The 22,970-nt window shown below is 54.7% G+C and overlaps 1 protein-coding gene and 1 long non-coding RNA gene across 5 annotated transcripts; one reads left to right on the top strand and one right to left on the bottom strand.

Annotated features, from left to right (window-relative positions):
- Nucleotides 1–3,547: 3,547 nt before the first annotated feature.
- On the bottom strand, nucleotides 3,548–14,516 carry LOC115934662 (TBC1 domain family member 3G-like). Of its 2 annotated transcripts, XM_063706520.1 has the most exons (15): nucleotides 14,392–14,516; nucleotides 12,891–12,963; nucleotides 12,646–12,728; nucleotides 11,320–11,359; nucleotides 10,757–10,837; nucleotides 10,206–10,313; nucleotides 9,766–9,875; nucleotides 8,464–8,512; nucleotides 7,800–7,920; nucleotides 6,992–7,086; nucleotides 6,542–6,607; nucleotides 5,979–6,078; nucleotides 5,456–5,608; nucleotides 4,036–4,474; nucleotides 3,548–3,992 (listed from the first exon to the last, which is right to left on the bottom strand). In XM_063706520.1, exons 2-15 carry the CDS (start codon nucleotides 12,960–12,962, stop codon nucleotides 3,863–3,865), a joined length of 1,647 nt encoding a protein of 548 aa, XP_063562590.1. In that variant the 5' UTR covers nucleotide 12,963; nucleotides 14,392–14,516; the 3' UTR covers nucleotides 3,548–3,862. The 2 variants fall into 2 exon arrangements, with proteins under 2 accessions (XP_063562590.1, XP_055244312.1); XM_055388337.2 differs by having other exon boundaries at nucleotides 3,548–4,474.
- Nucleotides 14,517–14,619: 103 nt separating this feature from the next.
- Nucleotides 14,620–15,423, top strand: LOC115934661 (uncharacterized). Of its 3 annotated transcripts, none has more exons than XR_010133656.1 (2): nucleotides 14,620–14,682; nucleotides 15,108–15,423. It is a non-coding gene; the product is annotated as an uncharacterized lncRNA (long non-coding RNA). The 3 variants fall into 3 exon arrangements; XR_010133655.1 differs by having other exon boundaries at nucleotides 14,627–14,678; XR_010133654.1 differs by having other exon boundaries at nucleotides 14,644–14,742.
- The last annotated feature ends 7,547 nt before the right edge of the window (nucleotides 15,424–22,970 follow it).

Genomic DNA, 22,970 nt, shown 5'->3' with positions numbered 1-22,970 from the left:
CTCAGCTTTCCAGCCACGAAGGCAGCCAAGTGTCATGAAGAAGGCATCACAGAGGCAATTCCAGGCTGTAGTGGTGAACTTTCCACTCTGCATCCCCGGGTGCTGTGCCCTGTGCCCTGTCTAAGGTAGTCCTGCGGGTTTCTATATGTTTAAGTTATCCCCAGCATCAATGATGCTCTCCTGTGGATCCCAAGCCATGGAGATGTCCTGGGACTTTTCATTTTTAGGTACCTACATTGAATTTCCCAACACATAGAAGCAAGACAGCCGCCCTAACAGACTCTTGCATGCAGTGAGAGGGAGGCCGCCAGGCCAGCTGTCTCTGTTCAGAAAGACCTGGGGGTCTCCTTGACCATGCGCTCAGGGCTCAGACCCCAACACAAACAAGCCCAGTGTGCTGAAGAGAAGCAGGTCCCTTAGCTGAGGTCCAAAGGCTGTGGGTCCTGCATGAGCCTGAAGTGGTGCACGTCCCCGGTCACATTGGAGGTGGAGAGCTTGGGGATCTGAATGTGCTGTTTGCCTTGGATTTTTATTTGTGATTCAGAAACAGTGGAATAAAAGGAAAGGAAAGAAAACCCGAATGGCCACCTCAGCAGGATGCTCCAAGGGTAGTGTCCAGGTGGCACTGACTCAGACATGTGGGGGCTTCCCCCACCCATGCTCAAGAGCCACTTTGCCATTTCACCATCTCTCTGTCCTCCACACCCCTCAGCAGCAAGCACACCAAGAATGTGTTCACCATGAAGCTCAAATCTCAGCAGAATCTAGAGTCTGAAATCCAAGTAAGGGAAAGTGTAGAGCTTCTCGGATGATGCCCTGTCAATTTTATTTTAACGAATGAAAGACCAGAAGAAGTCAGTCTTGAAAGGAGAGGACAGGAGCATCTGTTGGCATTAGCAGCCATGCCATCATAGGACCGGCTCACCTGGACCTGCGGCCACCTGTGCTTTTACATCTAGTCTTGGTTAACCATGGGCCACTTTTCCAGCTTGGAAACTAAGCATATGCTCCACTTCCTCTCCTTCCTCATTGAACTCTTTCACTAAAAGAACAGTGCAAGAGAGACTTAAACTGTTTGCCTCATTCTTAAGAACTTTCAGGAAAAGTGTTGGCAGGGAAGGAAATTTCCCAGCTCTGGGAAACTGTCTTGTGGATTATCTGCTGGTTTCATTGATCTGTGCTGTCCTCCCTGCATTCATTAGGAAAACTGGCCTTGGTTCAAATAAGAACAGGATTTGTCCTGGTGACAGAGGAAGGTTTCTTCTGATGTCCGTATATCTCCGAGGGGGATGCTTTCTCCAGGCAGAGGCTGTGGCCAAGTGATCGGGGGGCTCAGATGGCTGCTGGGAAGGGGTGGGCCCCTCTCCCCAGAGGGAAACTCCTGGGGACCTCTCGAGCACCCCTGCCCATCCTTTAAACATAAATTCATAAATACAAACAAGTAGGCCATTCACAGAAATATATAAAATATGTCATAGGACGGGTGGCACTCTCATATGGCAATAATTATGACAGGGGCCGGCAAATGACCTGAGTGACCCGGAGTGACCTGAGCACTGACTCCCAAATGCCCTCCATAGGATGTTCTGCATCCCCGAGACCCTTTCCTGGGTCCTCCTGGGCCCTACCACCCCCTAGACCATCCAGACCTCAGGTCATCCCCCTGTCTGTTGACAGAGTAGTCTCCGTTCCTCAATGTGCTGGTCACCAGCAACAGCAGCTGCTCCTCCTCCAGGAAGCTCAGCCTATACTTCTACATGCAGAGAACCTGGACGGCACCCAGGTGGACCTAAGCCTTCGGCTCCCAGTAGACGCTCTGGGCTTCCTACCCTGCCCAGACACTCTGGGCTTCCCCCCACACCTCCCCTCGGCCGCGGCTCCTGTGCGCATCTGTCTCTCCCAGTGCCCAGCACAGGCGTGGAATGGAAGAGGTGAATGGACAGATTTGAACACATCATCCTGGATTCTCTGTTCCCTCTCAAGCCCTGCAGCTAACCCATCGGCAAGCCCTGGAGGCTCTGCCTCCAAAATCCTGCCTATCCCATGTGCAAACGCCTCTCACCATGTCCACTGCTATTTGCAGTTCTGTGTGTGTGGAAATACTTCCACAAATTTGGAATGAACAGGTCACAGCTGTGCCTGGAGGGAATGGCCAGGGAAATGTGCCCTCACATTGCTGTTCTATCCAGGCCCACCCAGCTGAGGATGGGGGACCTGCCACCACTCTCCTGGCAGTTCCGGACTCCTGGGAACCGGCAGGTGAGGACCCAAGAGTGTTTTCAGTGACCCGGCTGACCTGGTCATCCGTCAGTCCCACCTTGGCCTAGGCCTCTATGCAGCACAGATCACAGCTCATTCCATCCTGGCATTACACTGGCCTGTGCCCTGTCCTCAGGGTCACATCCCTCTCCCAGAAGCCGTGCAACCCTGGAAAACCCAGGTCTAACAGTCAGGTTCCTCCTCTGTGCATTCACAATGGCGTTGACGCCTGCTTTGCGGGACGCTGGGAGGGGAGAGGGAGGTGTATGCTGGAGAGCTCCCCAGGGGCAAGGCCTGGCTCTGCGTCACTCACTGTCAGATCCTGAGAGCCTGGGGCTGGCCCAGCACGTGGCCACCGTTCCCTAAGAGTTGGATTTCATCCCTCAGTGCTGAAGGCAGGGGATAGAGCTTAGACAGACCCCCTGCGTCCTGTCTTCTTTATCTACAGCTTACTCATCCTTGCCCCTTTCACGTGCACCCGGCAGAGCAGGTGTTCACTGAGCTTGAGCAAAATTCAAGCTAGAGCAGCGGATGGATCTTGAGGCCTGGATTCACTGTCAAAGCGTTTCTCAAACGGTGCTTTCCAGAACACCAAGGAAAACTCATTGACTGTATAAGTTTGAAAATCCCTGCCCACCGGTCTACCTTTATGTATGACCAACCAGCTCTCCCATTCAGCCCAGGTGTGTGTTTGCTGGACCATGTGGAGGAAGCTGAAGAGACGTGAGCTGAAGGCAGAGGGTGAGTCCAAGGTGGGATCTTGGAACAGGTATGAGAAGTTAGGCAAAAATGGGATAATTCTAGCCTTCATAACGTTAGATAATAGTTCACATTATTATTGAGTTAATAGAATTGTACCCACATTAAATTTCTTAAATTTTTTTAAGAGATAAAGTCTCACTCCGTCACCCAGGCTGGAGTGCAGTGGTGCAATCATGGCTCACTGCTTCCTGGATCTCGTGGGCTCCAGCAATAATCCTGCCTCAGCCTCCTGACTAGGTGGGAGTATAGGCACACGCCACCATGCCTGGCTAATTTCTTTGACTTTTCTCTAGAGACCGGGTCCACCTAGGTTTCCCAGGCTGGTCTCAGACTTCTAGACTCAAGTGAACCTGAACCTCCCACCTCGACCTCTCAAATTGCTGGGATTACAGGTGTGAGCCACCACACCCGGCCTAAATTTCTTATGTGCCATGGGACTGCAAAACATCATTATTAGGGGCAGCTGGATGGAAGTTATAGGAGGACACTATAGTGCCTTTTCAATATTTCTGTCTAAAATCTAAAATCATTTCAACAGGAAACATTTATTTCAAAACGTGAAGGTGGTTATCCTTCCATGAGTTTAAAGTACAAAGGCAGGCTCACGGTGTCGTCAGAATTCAGAACGATGGTCGTGGGGCTGGGGGTGTTGGGAGGGGCTGGGCATGGTTGGCTTTGTGATCTGGGGTCTGGTGTGTTCCATCTCTGAATGTCTCTCGAGCTGCTCTCTGTCTTAATACACTCTCATAAGTTTAACCAAAAATAAAACGAGGATGCGAAGCTTGCTTGGGTTGTTAAGCCTAGGGAAATTATCCAGCCATGAGCCCTGGCCCAGATGCTTCTAGAAGCCTGGAGGGAACTGAGAACTTTCCAAGTGGAGGCCGCAGAGGCAAGGCCCCGAGGTGGGAGCACACTGCTGTTCGTCCCTAGCTCCGAAGGGGGCGCCCTGGTTGGAATCAGTGCTGGGTGCACTGCAGGGCCGGGAAGTCCATGCCCACGTTGTGGCTCAGTGCAGCGAAAGCCGATCTCACCCGCTCCGCAGGGTGTTCAGCCTGCCAGCAGGGGGCCAGCTGGTCCTCCTGGGATATGGCACGGACCCAGCAGCTCTGTCTGAAATCATAATGGCGGAACCAAGGGCCCTCTACGTCCAGGTCCATTGGGAGGCGGGGCATGGAGTTCCACTGCAGGAATCTCCAGGAACCCTGAGGTCCTCCCTGAGCCAGGGCCGGGCTGGGCACACCCTGAGTGCCCACAGGGTAGGTGTCTTCCTGGACAGCCCCACCAGGACAGGGTGTGGAAGAACGAGGTGCCCGTGGCGGGGAAGCTGACCAAATGGGCCGCGGGAACCGGGCTGGTGGGCCTGGAGGGGCCTGCCTGTCCCCCTTGCAGAGGGTCTTCCCGCCACGTGAAGCCGGCACAGGCCTGGATGCCGACGACCCTTGCTCGGCTTTGGCTGAAAGGAAAACAGACGCGGTCAGCATCTCCAGTGAGCCCACGCAGGCCTTTCCGGGCTGGGCCCCACCTGCCTGCGTCTCTGGAGTCCTCGGGGTCTCTGTGTGGCCCCCGTGGACTGACACTGAGGACACGCCTGTAGTCTGCTGATCCCAGAGGGAGGGGTGCGTGCTGCCTGGCGTGGGGAAGATGTCGTGGCATGGCGGGTGGCTCCTGGGACTGCCCCCAGGGTTCAGACTGGCTGGGGGCTTCCTGCCACACACCTTCGTCCCAGGGCTGTTGGGCCTGGGATACGGCCCCCAGTCAGAACTCAGGTGGGAGGGGCCTTGGATGTCACCCAGCCCCTTGTCACCTCACGTGGGGACCTGTCTCCGCAGTGGGTGATTGGGCCCGGATGCGGGTCACCCTCTGCCCTCCTGGGCTGCCCAGTCCGTGCCAGGACTCAACGTTCCCACTTCTGGCTGAACTCTTGGCTCTGGCTCTGGGGCTGGGGTCCCGCCTGTGCCCTCTCCCTGAATGCTCTGTGGCTCAGGGACACTGATTCCCTTGTCTCCCTGGCTCAAGGCTTGTTGTCCTGGCAACCTTGGAGGAGCGTGCAGGAGTGAGGGGCCTCTGCTGCTCTCTGAGGCTGTGGGTGCTTGCAGGGAGGGGCGGGGTCTCCCATAAATGGGTCTGGGCTCCTGTAGTAACTTGGAGGGCCCTGCGAGGGGGAGAGGGAGACACCGTGGAAAGTGGGAGGGGGCTCGTTGGAGGGTCTTGCCCACATCCCCCTCCTGCGTGCACAGCATGTCCAGTATACACGCACTGAGCGCCTGGCCTGAGGACCGGTGGGCCTCCTGTACTTTCTTAGAGTCCAGGAGGAAGAGGAGGAAGAAAAGGTGAAGAGGAAGGCCCAGGTAGTAGGGTTGCGGGTCCCGGGCACTCCCCTACTATTGACTACCCCAGAGGGTGACATGGGAGGGGACATGGCACTGGAGCCCACCTGGGGGTCGCAGGTCCCCCTGCTTTCTTGTTACTTTCTTCATAGAGGCCCTAAGACGCTTGAGCACGGCGTCATCATCCCTGGCCCAGGTATCAACGAACCGGTGGCAAAAACGTTCCCACAGGCCACAGCTGGACGTCTTCGTGAGGCGCTCTAGGGACAGGGTGGATATCAGGCCAGGGGAGTTACCTGGGAATGGTCACAGCTCATACCCCGTGGCCACTTCAGTCTCCTACTGGGCGGTGCCGGATCCTTTTGTGGCCACCCCAGGCGTCCAGATATACACAGGAGACTGTGGCTGGGGGGCGATCCGGACAGGGAAGTGCTCACCACACTCTCGACTTTCATCTGGGTCATGTGGGGGATGGGCTCGGTGTCACAGTGTCCTGCCCAGCCCACCTGGCCAGACCTCCCTCTGGGCCAGAACAGAGGATCATGAGGACAGTGTGAGGAAGCTGCCCTCGGGCCAGTCGGGGTCTGACCCCAGGGCTCCCCAGGCCCCGCTGGGCACACGTAGACTTACTCTGCTGAACCTTAAAGGCGATTCTTGTTATCGGCATCAACGCCTGTTCGCCTTCTACCAGATACACGTCCCACAGGCGCAGGGTGAGCCCGAGAGAGATCTGTGGGGACAGCAGGTGTGAAAGAACCTGGTCCTTCCAGGCTGGGGCTGGTGGCTCGAGCTGCGCACACTGGGGCTTCAGTCTCCAGAGTCAGTGACCTTCCCCATGAGGGTCGCCTGAGCCCTCCAGGACGCTGGGTCAGACAAGGTCTTGAAGCTCCTCATGGGGGGCACTCATTTGAGTGGGGATGTGGCTCCTGGAGAGAGGGGCTTGCCCAGGGCTTGAGGCTTCCCTGAGCCCTCTCAAGTGGGGTCCTGGCCCAGTCTGCCCATGAGGCTGGGCCTGAGCCCCAGCCATTGCCCTGGGATGACCCCTCTTGGGCAGAGGGTTTTGCTTGTGTGTCCTTTGGGGACCCGCCTGAGCCTCCTGTGGGCTGGGAGTGAGCCAGACCCCCGGGCTGGGGAAGCAGGGCACTGCAGGGCAAGGAGGGTCCCTGAGCCAGGGTCTCCCTATGCCTCCTTACCCCGTCAATCAATAGCCGGATGAGGCAGCCTAACGGGGAACGCTGCCCACGTAGATCTTTCTTGTCCTGATGGAAGCAACAGAGGTGCTCAGGCCACTGGGCTGCCCTAAAAACCTCCCTCTTCCAGGGCCTCTGAAGACCCTTCCCCTAGTGCAGAACACTGGGCGGTGTCCAGAGCTCCCCACAACACTGTCACCTTCCCACACTCCCGGTGGACACACTGCCCTTTGCCCTGCTCTGCGGGAGCTGGGCCCCCATCCCTGTGCCTCTGTCTCCTCCAGGGCAGGAAAGGAAACCAACTCCCAGCCCATGGAGAACCCGACATCCCAGGTCAGGCCCTGGCTGGGACTCAGCCAGTCACCAGCCCCACGAGGGGCTCCAGCCCCCCTGCTCCTACAGCCCCACGGGAGGCAGGGCCTCTGGGAAGAGCTGAGGGGACCATAAGCTCACCTGATTCCCCATGGTCTTCGGTTGTGACGTGGCTACCTCATGCTCCTGTTGGTCTTGGAGCCCCTGGACGGTCCCGCCATTTGGGCTGTGAAATCCTGAGAAGCCCCCAGCCCATCATGAAATCACAGCCTTCCCCCAAGATGTGGAGCCATCAGCTGCAAGAGCTGGGCAGCTGGAGAGGCCCCCAAACCCCAAGGCCTCCCACCCTCCCATCTGGTGACCTCAACATGCGGCCTTTACCCTGGGGAGGTGGGGCGGGAACATTCCCTGGAGCCTGGCTGGAGGTTCCCCTGGAGGCCTCCTGGGCCAGGGTGCAAAAAGGGCAAGCCTGACTTTCAGGCCACGACAGGGCGGCCGGAACTGGGTGGGCGCTTGGCTTCCCGGTCACCTCCTGGTAGTTGGGTCGGGCCAGGGAACAGGGGATGGGGAGATGCTGCCACCTGGGCTTGGTCGGCCCATTCGTGGGCACCGATGGCAGCAGGAGCCCGGGCAGCTGGAGGGCAGGAGGACTCTCAGGGAGGGGAGAGTCAGCTGCACACAATCAGAGCCGGAGGGCGTGGCTCCAGGACACAGAGGGTGGCCACGGGGAGGATGAGATGCCCTCTGCTGATGGGGATGAGAGGCGTCTGATTTGGGCTTTGGGGGTCAGCCGTGGACTCCTGTGGGACCCTCAGCAGAGACATCCTAAAGTCTCCCAACAAGCTGGCGACACAAGGAGGGTGCCTTGGCTGAAAGCTGTGATCACCTGGCCAGGGTGGCCATCCCCAGGTCTGGCTGCAGGAGGTCCCCGGGGCAGCTGTTCACTTACCCTGCAGGGAGTGCCTCTCACTGGCCAGCAGCTGCACCAGTGCCCAGAATGCATCCTCCTCAGGAAGATAGAGGAGGAACAAGGCGGCGATGTGGCTCAGGTCCCTGCAGTAGCCCACCTCCTGCAAGAGCCAGAGTCACCATGGAAGGACATCACCTGGGAGGGCTGAGGTCACCTGGGAGGACTCATGTCATTGGAGAGGGCAGAGGTGACTGGAGAGGCTTCCTCTGAAGGAGAGGCTTCCTCTGAAAAAGAGGCTTCCTCAGGATGCACATTCATTTCATGACAAGAGCCAAGTCCGTCAGGCACTTCAGCACCTTGTCCAAAATGTCTGCTGATAGCACCATCCTGTGTGCGATGCTGCCAAGCTCCTGGGCTTTGGGGCAGCCCCAGGAGGAGGGCGTCATTTCTTGTTCTGAGAAGTGGTGGTCAGGCCCAGGTGACACCAGGAGTCCAGGCCCTGACTCCGTTGTGTCTCAGCTTGACCCCTTGAGACCACCCCCTTCCTTGGAGTTTTATGCCAGCGGTGAGCTGACATCCTACCTCCTATATCCTGGTGGGTCACAAATACTAACTTTAAAAGAAGCAACGACACCCCCACCGGACACCCACTCCTGTCAATATGGAAATATGGCCCGGGAACCTCACTGCCGGGAATACTCACCTGGTTATACTCCTCATACGCCAGCAGGATGTGGAGCAGTTCCCGCTGCCTAGGAAACAGAGAAAGGGGGCTTTGGTTTGTTTTGTGCAGATGTTGTTAATTTCACTTTGTCTATAAAGCCTAACAGCAAATCCCATTTCAGGTTCAGATGATTCACCAGATAAGCAGTGAGCTCTTCAGGGCCTGAGACTCTTGAAGAAATGTTTCAGTAAAATCCACATCTGTGACATGCAAATAGCCCAGTTGTACAGTGACTTGCCTGATCCTTTTCACTCTGAATGATTTTTCTTTTTTTTTCAGTTTGCACACACGCCAGTTCAGTCTGTGGGTGTACAGTTCCTCCACGGTTCCGAACCAATGTGCAGAGTCTCCCGGCCACCGCACCAGCCCCTCCTGGGGCGACTCCTTCATCCTCCAAGTCTCCAGGGTGGCCCCTATGTACCCAGCCTCTCCCCGATCCGTCAGCCCCTGGCCACCCAGACTGCTTCTATGTCCCTGTGGTTTGGCCTTTTCCAGAATGGCCTAGGAATGGGAATCCTACTGTGGTAGCTTATTGGGTCTGGCTTCTGTCCCTCAGCAAAATGCATCTAGGATCCACCCACGTTCGTGCGGGCATCACTGGCTCGTTCCCTTTTCTCACTGGGTCTTCCGTTTGAAGGGAGGACCAGCCTTGCTCTCCCCATTCCCGTGTTGAAGGCCGTCCCCGAAGGCTCCGTGTGTGAGTGACGAGGAGTCAAGCAGTGAACCTGGCATGCAGGTTTCATGTGGATGGCAGTTTCCAAATCAGTGGGTTCAATATCTGTGACACTTTGGGGATGTGTGGTTCAAGTCCATCGAGCTTTGTGAGCCACTGCCCAACTGGCTGCCAACGTGGCTGTGCCACGTCCTGTTCCCAGCAGACCTGGATGAGAGTTTCCAGGACCCCTAATTCTCCCAGCATTTGGTGCTGTCACTGTTGCCTGGGGGGGGCTCATGGGCCCTCTATCCTGCCACCCTCCCGTGGGTCCTACCATGGGTCCCCATGAGTCAGGGAGAGCACCTTTCACCATTGTGCATGATTTTGTTTGCTGCCTTCCATCTCCTCAGGATCCTCCTGGGTTCTGGCCCCACATGTTCCAGTCTGGCCCAGGGCTTGGAACCAGGGAGGTGCTCGGTTCATGGTGCCGGCTGCTCCCTGGGCCGGGAGAGCTCTTGGCAGCTGTGTCATCCCTCCTGGGTGACCCTGGCTTCTGCTCCGGGGAAGCCCCCATCCCTCTCATTCACCCCATCTCTGCTGGGACCCTGTGGCTCCCGTAGGCTTACTTGGTTCCGTATCGATCCTTGAAGAATATATGCTTCCTTAATGTCCCGCTGATGTCCCGGTCGATGCGCTGGATGTGCTCAGATGACCTCTTGCCCTTCTCCTTCATGATCTGTAGGGCAGGGCCAAGAGGAGAAAGCAGTCTCAGGACAGATGGAAGACTCCCTGCCCCCAGTGGCAGTCAGCCCACAGTCAGCACTTCCGGAAGGAAGGACAGAAGGAAGGTTTCCTTCTGCAGAAAGCTGCATTTTGGCTTGTTACTGAAGCCAGGGAGGGTCACCAGAGCTGAGTTTGTCTGTGGTGACTGTGTCACCATCTGTGCCCAGGGTGTTCATCTGACCTTCACCCCCAGCTCCCCAGGGTGGTCTTGACGTTCCCTCCAGCTGGAGACCTGGGCCCCTGACACGGCCTGTCCTGTTTGTTGTGCTCTGGCTGAGCGTACCTGGTATCTTCCGGGGTTTTTCAACTTCATTTCCTCAATGTTCAGGAGGACTGACCACATCGGGCCCCGGATGTTCATGGGCATTCCCTTGTACGCTCGATCTATGAGCTGTCGGCAGAAAACAACCTGGTGTCACAGGCCACGGGGTGACCCCAGTGAGGAACAGAGCCCGGGGATTCTGGAAATTGTTGGTTTTGGCCCCATGATTCCTCAGTAGAGGTGAGATCAAGCTGGGACAGGGTCTCCCTTCCCAGGACTGAAAGAGTGGATGGACACTCAGAGTCGAAACTCTGATCTGAACCTTTTCCTTCCTTCAGGTCACCAGGGCATCCCTAGCCTTGAGCTCCGGGTAGTCCCAGCCCTAGATTCAGATTCCCTCCCAGCAAGGTGACGCTTGCACGAATAGGCAGGAAATCTGGCGACCAGGCCTGCAGTCCTCTGGGCGAGAACAGTGTGCCACCCACCCTCTGAGAGGCTGACGGTGCCAGGCCACAGCCATGGGTGCCTGTCCCCTGTCTCTGCAGAGAGTGCTTCCTCCCTCCACACATTACCTTCCTGCTGCTTTTGTATTTCTCCCAGTCTCCCAGCATATCCACCCACTTGCTCTTTCGGCCGATCTCCCGCCGAATTTGCTGTCAAATGAGGCATGTTGGAGTTAGCGGAGCTGCCAGGCTTCCCAGAGCCACCCACGGATGCTGGGTATTGGGCTCTGGAGCCCTGGTGGGAGCCAGCTGGAAGGAGCCAGGGAAGGGCAGACCTCAAGGGCTGAGAGCCTTTGAGCAAATGAGCACCAGTGGGCTGGCTTTGGGACCCCGGGATGTACCATCCTCAGGCCACAGACACACCAGTCTTAGGTCCCAGCCTCTAGGTGGGGTCCTGACACAAGCGCGCAGCCACCCCCAAGCCAGGACTGTGGTTCTCCTTTTGGAATTTTATCAAACTGCCAAAGTGAACAGCAACCTGGGGTCAGGTCCAGCAGGGACTGCTGCCCCTCCCAGTGACAGCGTGTTGCCCTCACCAGCCACCGCTCAGGCCAGCTGCTTCCTCTGCCTCACTGACCACCCGCCCAGTCCCTACGTCCCTGGACCAGCCCCTCCACGCATCAGGCTCTTACCTTCGCCTCCCGCGCAGTCAGAGGAGGCAGCTCCGTCTCACTGTAAGGCAACCCAGGCAGAGCTGAGGAACTGCACGGGGCCTGGAGCGGCCCCAGCCTGGGTGCCGACCCCCAGAAAGGACTGGCTCTGTCCCTTTCCAGCTCAGGGCTCAGCCCAGGAGAAGGCACAGGGAAGGGAGGACAAGGGCCTTCCTGTGGGGCTGACTCCCAGGGGGGGCAGGATCTGGGAGAAGAAGGAGTGTAGGGACAGCCTGGCCGGGATTACTGGGGCCCCTGGCGTGGGGGGCGGTCAGGCTGCCCAATGGGGCTGCCCGTCCTGGACTCGAGGTGGTGCTTTCTGCTGGAGCTGAGAAAGGTTAGCCCTGAGATGGGATGGGGGCCGCCCAGGGTGGGCGACCGGGCCCTGAGAGGAGTCCCTCAGGGAGTGACCACATCACCCCGCCAGGGTCAAGGGAGCCTGCCCTGAGACCTGCCCGGTGTACTCTGGGTGCACCAGAGGCCCACCCCACTTGACAGCCCCAAGGCCCTTGCAGGTTCTGACCTCCCAGCATCCACCTGCCACTCCCTGCACCCGAGCCACACACCCTGCGTTTCAGAAGTGGCACGGCTCATCAGCTCCCTCCCACCCTACCTCCCCAGGGATCCTCTGTCTCTCCATCCTGTGATCCCTGAGGGATGGGCTCCTGGCTGGGCTCCTCTTGCCCGGCCCCAGATCCCTTCCCAGCACCAGACCCAGGTCTTTAGCCGCAAGCCCTGCTGCCTCCCTGGCCTCACCGTGAGATGCCCAGAACGGGGCCCTGCCCATCTTCTCCCCCATTCTCCTAGGGCTACAGCCCCCATTATCACCATGCCTTTTCCCCTCACGGGACAGTGAGGGCTGTAGCTCTAGGGGAATGGGGGAGAACAGGGGCAGGTGGGCCCTCAGAGACCTGCTGGACAACAGCCCTGAAGCTGGGCCAGGCGTCCCCTCACCCTGTGGCCATAACCCTTGCATCTCACCGGGGTTGTCTCCAAGTAGACAGGGCCAGACCCTCAGGCTGCCCCGCTCCTCTTGTGCTCACTTGCCGACAGAACTGCTGAGCGCCCAGGGGCCTGACCTAGCCCAGTCTCCATTCCCACCGGCTCCCTAGATGGGTCCCACACCTCTGGCCTAACAACAACCTCGGGCTGGACCTGCAGGGGAGTCAGGGAGGAGTTCTGTCCCTGGAAAGGAGGTTGACCCGACCTGGTGAGACATGTCCTGCATCAGAAAGGCCTTTCTAAAAGCAAACCCATCCCTGAGCTGAGACAGGTGCTTTAGGGGTGAGGGGAGTGCAGAGGACTCACTGTACAATCCCCAAATGATCGACGTTGTTGTAGCCTCCAAAAGCCTTAGGCCCGTTGTCCTCTGACAGCCCAGGTCGGTGTCCCTGTAGCCCAGAGGGAGCCTTGGTGAGGGGTCCAAGGTAAAGGGTGCAAGGGCCTGGGGGCATTGGCCACCCGTCCCTGCCCTGTGCTCCTAGGGAGCCCAGGACCCTTTGACCAGGGCACACTGGAAGAGGCCTCCCTCCAAGAAGCAGACCGACTTGTACCTTTTCGTATTCCATAATGATGTCCTCTCGCTCTTGTGCCCAGCAACTACCCGCGACCTCTACCACGTCCATCCTGTGAGACAAAATTGTCTAAAGGTTACACTGTACGCGGCGGCTTCGGAGAACACCTGAACCGCTCTCGCCGGGCTCCCAGATGCTGGCTGGCTGCGTAACCCCCATTCCACCGCCGCCCCCAGGTAAAAAGGGGCCAGACCCAGTGGCCCACAGCTGCTCGAGTCTCTGGAGTCTCAAGTCCCAAGCAGGGGTGGGCATCTTCCCAAGGACTTGAGTACAGTGGGACCTAGACAGAGAATCCTGTTGTCCCCCAATGCCATGAAATGGGGACACACCGGCACCAGCAGGTTGAATGGTTTCCACCTGCCACGGGTGAAGGGCCCATGATGGGCTATTCCAGGGATGTGGAGGCAGACTGGGGTCAGCGACCAGAGGTCTCTGTGCAATCGGCCTCCTGGGATGCTCAGGGCCTCAGAGATGCCCAGTTTCCTACAGGGAACAAGATCTCTCCTGACTGCTCGGTTCTACTCCGCTCATCACTTTGGCTACTGTGGCTCTTCAGTCTGAACAGTGAAGCCACTTTAGGAATAACGCCTGTTGAGCAGGAGGGTGTTCGGTTTGGGGGATGAGAAAGATCTATTGTACGCATGGAAACCACGTCTCTCGCAGACGGACTGTGGAGTCCACCATTCTGAGCCGTCCCAACAGGAGGAGGCTTCATTTTCCTGGGTCACTGAGGAAGAACAGTGGGTCCTTGGTCCTGGAGAACACCTGGATGGACCGTCCCTCCTGGGAATACTCGAGGCAAAAGGAGGGCGAGGCCTCAAGAGGACCATGCAGAACAAGAAATACCTGGGGAGAACCCTAGTGTCCGGACCCCTTTGAACACAAGGGAAGATAGTCTCCCCTCAGCCAGCCCTCCAGGGCTCCTTCATTTTCCACAGCTGCCCAAGGGCAGCAGGCTCCCCCGGACAAGGGACCATGTGTGTTCACTGGGGCCCACAGCGACCATCAGGACCCAGCTTAGGGCACAGAGGTGTTCTGAGGACCGTCAGTGGATCTATGCCAGTGGATCTATACCAGTGGCTCTGCCAGGACCAAGCTCTGCCCCATCGGGATCGGAAACCTGGGCAGATTTGGGATCTAGGGCAGGGAGGTCACAGGGTTCAGGCCTGAATTCCAGCATAGCACACGGCAGGGCTGAGAGCAAAACTCAGGGTCATGTCCGGATTCCCAGGCCGGTTACTGCCTCTCTGACCCCAGACGTCTCATCTGTCCAATGGGGACATTTGGGAACAGCACCCACTCTACGAAGCCACCATGGAGACGAAAGAGCCAATCGTCTACACGGGCAGTGTAGAACGGGTGCCTGGTGAGTGCTCAGGGATGACCCTCCTCGGTAGCTGCCCCACAGAGGCCAACACCGCCCGCACCGTAGCCACTGTCCCCAAGTCCGCCTGGAGGGAAGAGAGCAGGTCACGCTCACCTGATTCTGATGAATCAGCTGGCCTGGGTCATGCCTCTCAGGGAGAAAACCTTTGAGTCCACAGAGCTGCTCACAGATACCACTGCCTGTGTGTAACTGCTGTAGAACACTGAGGCAGGCCAGAGAGCGGATAGGTGCTAAGCACCAGTGACATTCTGAGGTCATGGCACGCATCACAATGGGGCCTTGTCCGGGTCAGCAGTGCCCAGAGTCAAGGGTCCTCCGCTACCTGAGGCGTCAACATGCCTGCCTGCAATGTGTTTGTGCACGTGCGTGCACACGTGTATGTGGGTAAACACGTCTGTGCACGTGTGTGCTGCTTCTCTGGCCAGGCCCGGCTGCCCCACTCATGTGTGCACCCAGTTCCTCATCACTGTCACCCCCGAGGCCCAGGGCCAGCATCAGAGCATCCATGGCTGCTCCCTAACCTCAGCCCTCCCCGCCCAGGGTGGTCCTGGGATACATATAGGGGTGGACGGAAGTGACTGCTGCTGTTGGATCTCAGAATACAAAAGCTAATACTATTACCTAAGGGTCTTTTTAGTGTCTCTAATGGTATCGCTTTTTCATTTCTGATATTTTAACTGGGTATTTCTCTCCATGACCCTTGGATATTCCAGCTAGAGGATCCTGTGGGGAAAGTGCCAGGCACACAGTAGGGGCTCACTCTTCTAGACATGTTATCTAAAACCTGGTTCATCTGTCCTTCCACGCAGGGCCTAGGGGATGCCAAATTCCAGGGGCCAGAAAGAGCTTGGGATAAAATGAAACTTCAAGGGGACGGCTTTGACCTGGGCTGAGTCTGTCTGTGCCATCCAACTGGATTCTCAAGTCCTGAGGCAGGATGTCCAGATGCCCCAGTGCAGGGTCCTCCTGATCAACACCTGCTCCCCTGTACTCATTAGCAACCTCACCCACCCTACTCTCAAAGCACACTTGGCTCTCGTATCCAGGATCTCTGCATCTGTAGATTCAGCAACAGCAGATGGAAAATATTCAGAAAATAAATTGGACGGTTATGTTTCTATTGAACATGTGCAGACTTTGTTCTTGTCATCATTCCCTAAAGAATACAGTATCACGACCATTTATGCAGCATCTGCATTGTATTACATATCATAAATAATCTAGTAACGGTCTAACATATACGGGAGGATGCGCATAGCTTATACGTAAATACTAGGCCATGTTATTATATCAGAGACTTGAGCATCCATGGATTTTGGCATTCCCGGGGACCCTAGAACTAATCCTCCATGGATACCAAGGGATGACTGTATATACTCACTCAGGAAGGCTTCTCATTGGAGGAAGGGCCCGGTTCAGGACAGACAGGGACATCATCCCTGGACTCCTGTCCATCCATCCATTCATCCACTGGCACCACCACCACCCTCTAGGACTGTCCCAATGACAGCCCTAGCAAGTGGAGACAAGAAAAAAGACCGGCTCAAATGGTACAGCTTTGAGGTCTTGGAAGATGTTGCACCAGTATGAGAATAGGGGGTCAGTTTCCTCCAGGATCCAGAAAGCATATCAGGCAGGCTCGGGGAGAGGAAAGGAACACGGCCTCTCCAGCAGCCACACAGGCCTGCAGTAGGATGGGGATGGGGCTGGGGCTGGGGCTGGGGCTGGCCCTGTTTATCACTTGGGCCTCATGAGGGGAAAAGAAAGAACAGGGGGCAGAGGAGGAGCATGGGGGCAGCGGGTTGCCTAAGGAGAAGGCGCCTCAGGGAAGGGGTATTAGTTTGTTTTCACACTCCTATAAAGAAATACTTGAGCCTAGGTAATTTATAAAGGAAAGAGGTTTAATCGACTCCCAGTTCAGGGAACTTATTGTCATGGCAGAAGGCGAAGGGTAAGCAGGCACCTTCTCCACAAGGCGGCAGGAGGGAGTGAGCGGAGAAGCAGGAAGTGCCACACTTTCAAACCATCAGCTCTCCTGAGAACTCCCTCACTATCAGGGGAGCAGCAGGGGGGAAACTGTCCCCAGATCCCATCCCCTCCCACCAGGTTCCTCCCTTGACACAGGAGGATTACAATTCCAGATGAGATTTGGGTGGGGACACAGAGCCCAACCTGTGAGGGTCTCAGTCTATCTTGCAGCTCCCCTGGGGCTGGGGCTGAGTACAGTTCTGCTGGCCCTGCTCTACAGCACGTGGGGACTCTGCCTGTGTGCCCCCATCTGCTCTTCCTGGGGATGGTGGCTGCTTCCTCAAGAGGAGGGTGGATCTGCTCTCCTGCCCACCTCTCTCCAGGGCCTTTTGGAGCCCTGGCCACGTCCTCCCCAGGTAAGGGCAGGAAACCAGGCTCCTTGCCCTTCTTGCTGCTTGGGTGACAATCCTGGGGTCGTCCATAGGCCCCATCACTGTTCCTGCTTCTAAATGGAGGGTATTTTGGCACATCTTCCTGGCGGAGTCCGGGGCCTCATCCCTGTTATTTATTCTATCTTGGTAAAGCCAGGTTAAGACATCTGGGTAAGGAGATAGTAGAGTGGCCCCCAGGAAGGGTGGGTGGAGGGCCTGGCCTTTGGGCTTGCCTGGAGCAGGGTGGGAGGGGGCAAGGTTACCAGGAAGCAGGGCTGTCAGGGCCAAAATCAGGAGGCGGTAATAATGCTGGTGGGGGGACAGGGCTGTGTGCTTGGCTTGGAGTGGGGCATGAGAGCCAAGGTTTGTCAGCATGCAGAGGGGTGGCTGACTCATGGACTAGGGGCTATGGAACCCAGTGGCTGCCCTTAGCTCCTGGATCCGGGAAACTTCTGGAGCCTGGGTGTGGGGCAGCCTAGGGGTGGAGGTGGGGCAGACAGGGGTAGGGGTAGGAGAGGAGGACTTGCATGGCAGGGTGCAGGGTAGGAAACCAGCCAGGGGCCAGTTTGCATTGGCGGCTCCCATCCCCATCCCCACCCCCAAGCCCACCCCTACCCCCACCCTGCTGCAGAGATGGGCCTGGGCTGCTGTCCTCTGCTTTGGCCTCAGCAGATCACACGATGGAAGCTGGCAGCCCTGTGGGCACCGCTCGAGCCAGCTGTGACCTGCAGTTTCTGCTTCCTGGAGTGTGGGGCGCCCACTCAGGAGAGCACGGCACACCCCACACCCCTCATTTTGAGGATGCTGGGAGGTGGGGACCAAGGTCCTGCAGCCCTCTGCTTGCGCTATGAAAGGTAGCCTAGGAGTCCTGTGTCCGCCCATCCACGTGGGGCCCCAGGAGCCTGAACAGTGGCAGGCAGAGAGATGAGGAGGGTGAGAGAAGTGGAAAAGAAGGAGAGAGAAAGAGAGATGGGGAGAAGGGAGTGAGATAGAGAGAGAGAGGATGAGAGATAAGGAGAGAGACAGAGGAGGCTGAGAGGAAAAGGAGCGAGAGAGACAGGCAGAGAGACACAAAAGGCAAAGAGAGAGACAGGGAGAGACGAGCATGAGTAGGAGGTCGGGTCACTCTCGATCCCAGTCCCCAGTGAAAACCGTAGGTCGCCATCACCTAACTACGCGTGCAATAAAGTCTTCTGCCTGCTGCTTACAGCCCGAGAACCCTTTTCCGAGAGAATAAAATCTTTGACCGTTGCCCTTTCTTGCCGGAGTTTGCTTGTGTCTTCTGATGAACTGTGATGTCTCACCTATCGCCTTCCTGGGCTCAAGGATCCATGAAAAGCCGACGACTCTTTTGGGGAGGCTCTGCAGTGCCTTCGTCTCACTAGGCTCCCCAGGAAGCTTGCGAACTTGGCCTGAGCCCTAAGCAGCCAAATATGTGCCGGGCCTCTGCTTCTCTCTTTCAGTAAGAGGGAGAACCAAGAAAGAGACTGAAGCATGGTCTGCAGAGAAGGCACTTGTGCAAACACCAGGAGAATGAGGGGCCTGAGTTGTCTTCATTTCTCCTAAAACCACGCATTTCCTCCCAGGCCACCCTAGTGAGGGCATGAAGCACAGCGTGTGTGTGTGTGTGTGTTTGCAGGAATATGCATGTGTATGTGTGTGCATGTGTGTGTGTGCAGGTATATACATGTGAATGTATTTATGTATGTGCATCTGTGTGCATGTGTGTGTGCATGTGTGTGTGCATGTGTGTGTGCAAGTATATGCATGTGTATGTATGTGCATGTGTGCGTGCATGTGTGTGTGCATGTATGTGTGTGTTGCAGGGCTTTACAGTGGACAGGATGTGGGAGGGCAGCTGCAGCTCCAAGCTGCAAGTCTTTCTGATAGAATGGTTAAGATTCCCTGGACCACAGAAAGAGTGTTTTCATTTGCACCTATTTTTATTAGCATGTAAAGCTGTATTCTTCGTAGCACGTGAAGCTTAAGTTGCTTAACTATTCTTAGAAACATTTACACCAGCGGTCCCCAAACTTTTTGGCACCAGAGAGCAGTTTTCTTGAAGACAACTCTTCCACGGACCTGGGAGAAGGGGAAGGGATGATGCAGAGATGATTCGAGCCCATTACATTTATTGTGTGATTTATTTCTATGATTATTTCACTGTAATATATAATGAAATAGTTACACAACTCACCATAACAGAATCAGTGGGAGCCCTGAGCTTGTTTTCCTGTAATTACATGGTCCCACTTGGGGGTGATGGGAGACAGTCAGAGATCATCAGGCACTAGGTTCTCATAAGGAGCACGTAATCTAGATCCCTGGCATGCTCAGTTCACAGTTGGGTTCTATGAGAATGGAACGGCACCACTCATCTGACAGGTGGCAGAGCTCATGCGGTAATGCGAGGGATGGGGAGCGGCTGTTTCTACAGATGAAGCTTTGCTCCCTGGCTGGGTGCTCACCTCCTGCTGTGTTGCCTGGTTCCTAACAGGTGGGGACCCCTGATTTACCCAGTAAGAGAAACACATTTTTATGTCATTTGAAATTATTCACCCTGCACCACCCAAAATTATCTTGCATACCTACACCCATCCAGGGGTCCCGTAGCACACTTTGGGAGCTGTAGACAGTAAGCCTGGAGCTCCACTGAGCATTCCTTCTCTCCACCATCTGTGGGCTAACAGGCTGTGTTAGTTTCCTAGGGCTGTTTTACAGTACCACAGACTGGGCACCTTCAGCAACAGAATGTTACTGTCTCACAGTACTGGAGGCCATGGGTCCAAGATCAAGGTGTCATCAGGGTGGGTATTTGTTTTCCACTGGACTGTTGATACATTCTTAGAAGGTTTTTGGTTGCTGTTCACGTTAATTTCTCTTCCTTTCTGCAATTGTTCTCTTTCAGTACTCCCTGATATTTTTCTTCTTGAAGAAGTAGGTAGTTAATTTTGTATTTTAAAATTCTTCCCCTCACCCCAAGAACTTCTGCCTTCATAATTGGTTCTCTCTTCATATTTATTTTATACAAGTTATGTGGCTGATTACATTGTTTCTGTCTGTATAGATGGAGAGTTAAGGAATAAAGAGGACAGACAGACTAGATTACCTCAAACACTGAAATGCTATGATTTGTCCGAAGTCATAGACGCATTATCTGAGCAGACATATGTGCTTTTTCTCTAGAAGCATTTTGTCATTTTCAATCAACCACATTTTCTGAATCTACCTTAATGAAGTTGACAACTTTCAGAGGTTTTCAGTGGTGAAGAGAAACTTGGACAAGAAGATAACTTCCACAAACAGAAAAAGCCTCGTCTCTTCTGGATTCCTTTAATGCCAGTGGGCATCACCAGGGGCAGATTAGCCACCTTTTCCCCGGGCTGGGACCTCCACCTTCTCCTCTACAGGTGTATCACCTTAGAAATCTTCTGCATCTCACTGTCACCCAACACATTTTCTCCTTCCAAGCCTCTGCAGTCTCACGAGTTTGTCTGTATTTTTCTTCTTATAACCTGCCTTGCTACCCTAGCCAGCCTGGATCTCATAGGAGATTAATGGAAATACTCCCAGCATTGGGCCTTTCCTGTGCCCCTGTCTTCCTGCTGTATCCTGGCAAAATGCCAGCCCAATCCACGGTCTGTTGTTCTACTTCTGTATCTGAAGGCTGAAGAAAAAGCACCTAGTCATACAGATTAACCCTGTTTTAATGTAACTATTACATAACTTCAACCTCATCTGAGTACTCAGCCTTGCCTGATGCCTTTTGCTTGCCCAGCCCTGTTTAGTTCCCTCATTCTCTTCAACAGCTTTAGCAAATCTTCTCCTTCCCCGTCTTGACCTTCCTGTCTCTTCACCTGATACAGAGGTTCTTAGCTCCTACTTCGTTGACAATTTTAAGGTTTTGCTCTCTTCTATAAATTGACCTATAGGATTATCCTTCTTTACCCCTTTCCTGTGGTTTTCGGGGGATGGAATATTTGTCCTGAGAAAGCCAATACATCCATCGGACACGTGTCTCTATCCCCATTTGCTACGTAAGTATTTGACTTCAGCCATCCGGTACACTGGCTCTGTCTCTGGTTTACACCTGCTGTCTCTGTGTCAGCACTCATTTCCGCTTTAGCCCATTGACTTTTCCCGCACAACACTACTGAACTTGTCAGTAGGCACATCAGTGATCTCCTACATGCCAAGTCTCGTGGACATTTTTCTTCATGTTGTTTGACTGCTGCTCTGCCTGACTGGATATTATAATCTCCTTTCCTTGAAACCCTAGGCTACTGTAGCACTACACTTTACTGGTTCTCCGCTTACCTTCGTCACATCTCTTTTGTTTTTTTTTTCCCGGATCCCTCCAGATGTGGCCTAGGAATCCTTTTAAACACAGTGCTCCAGGCAGAAGTTAGTTGGAGGTAGTTCACAAGATGCAATTTATTTGCCATCCACCCTTGCATTTCAGCTCCATTATTTGTCCTTGCCATGCCTATCTATAAAAACACTTTCTCCTTCCCAGAGATGGCAGCTAACAAGACCTAGCAAAGAGAAATGGGAATTTTCATTCACAATTTCATAGGGAGAGCAATTGGTAAGATTATTTTACTGCCAAGGGTAATAAAATTAATGAGAGAGTTGAAGAAAGAGGCACGAATTCTGAAACTGTCTAGAACCATCTAAGAGGTAAAGCTGAGGAGTTTTATCCGTATTTGTAGGCTGTGATTATTTTCATAGAAGTACTCTCTGATTTATGGGTATGTCACTGATTACCACTAGAATTGCAGATTGGGCACATTAAGCACATCAGCGTAAAAATCCTTGACATTTTGGCCGGGCGCGGTGGCTCACGCCTGTATCCTCAGCACTTGAGGATGCCGAGGTGGGCAGATCACAAGGTCAGGAGTGCGAGACCAGCCTGACCAACATGGTGAAACCCCGTCTCTACTAAAAATACAAAACTTAGCAGGGCATAGTGGCACGCACCTGTAATCCCAGCTACTCAGGAGGTTGAGGCAGGAGGATCACTTGGACTCGGGAGGAGGAGGTTGCAGTCAGCTGAGATTGTACCACTGCACTCCAGCCTGGGCAACAGACTGAGATTCCATCTAAAAAAAAAAAAAAAAATGTTTTCTGGGCACCACATTCCAAGTTTATGTAGTTTTCAAGGAAAATAGAATACTGGGCCCTTCGTAGTCCAGGCCTTGGCTTTGAGTCTATTAAAAAAAGTGCGTTAGCCAAGCACTGTGGCTCCCTGTTGTAAGAAGTCCCAGCTACTCTGAAGGCTGTGGTGGGAGGATTACTTGAGCCCAGGGGTTTGAGTCCAGCCTGGACAATATAATAAGATCCTGTCTCTTTAAAAAAAAGGTTTATTTATTTTTTTAGTTATTAGAAAGTAGAGATGGGGTCTTGCTATATTGCCCACGCTGGTCTAGAACTCTGCCTTCAAGTGATCTTCTTGCCTTGGCCTCTAAAATTGCTGGGATTACAGGTGCAAGTTTTGCACCCAGCCAAAAAGCTGGTGCAATAAAAATTCCATCTACACTCTACCTTTTTTTCCAATACTATAGCATAATAACTATATTTTCCTTTGTTTGGTGATGCAATCTCCGTGTCCTCTGGTGTGTGGTCTCCGCTATTACTAAGAGAGTCAATAATCTTTACTTAGTTGAAGTACAGGTCTGTCTCTTATGGTCTTAGGCCAATTGGCCCAGGACAGTCCCAACCACAACCCTGAAGGAGGTGCTGTCTTGACCCCCTTTTTCTAGCTGGGGACACTGAGGCTGAGGAAGGTGAAGGGATTCGTTCCTGTGTTGTACTTGACATGTGAGCTCAGGACAGTGTTGGTTGCTCCAAAGCCCACCACAATCCTCTGCCTGGTCCTCTTCTGCCCGGTGCCCCTGGCCTTAAGCCATGGTGGATTTCTGTTTAGGGCATGCGTCAGACCCTTCCTTGAGCTACAGACTTCGGAGTACAGGGCCCCGGCTCCCTTGTTTCTGCTCCACATACAGAATGGGTCCAGTAGCACTGAACCCAAATCTGGCATTATCTGGTCTACAAATACCCTCCCTCTCACTGCCCTGCCACTCCAGGCCTTGGAGGTACCAGAATACCCTATCATGTACTGGGAATCCCATGTGACTGGACTCATGATGTAGACCACACAAACCCAACCAAAGACCCCTTTCCGGCCGTGCTGGGTCCCTGCCCACAAGGGGCAGGTTTCTGACTTGAGGTTGAGGGTAATCACCCAGGGTCGGCACAGGGCATGAGGAAGGA

The sequence above is a fragment of the Gorilla gorilla genome, chromosome 4, assembly GCF_029281585.2.
Source record: "Gorilla gorilla gorilla isolate KB3781 chromosome 4, NHGRI_mGorGor1-v2.1_pri, whole genome shotgun sequence".
NCBI lineage: Eukaryota > Metazoa > Chordata > Mammalia > Primates > Hominidae > Gorilla > Gorilla gorilla.
This window is presented reverse-complemented; position numbering and strand designations above follow the sequence as displayed.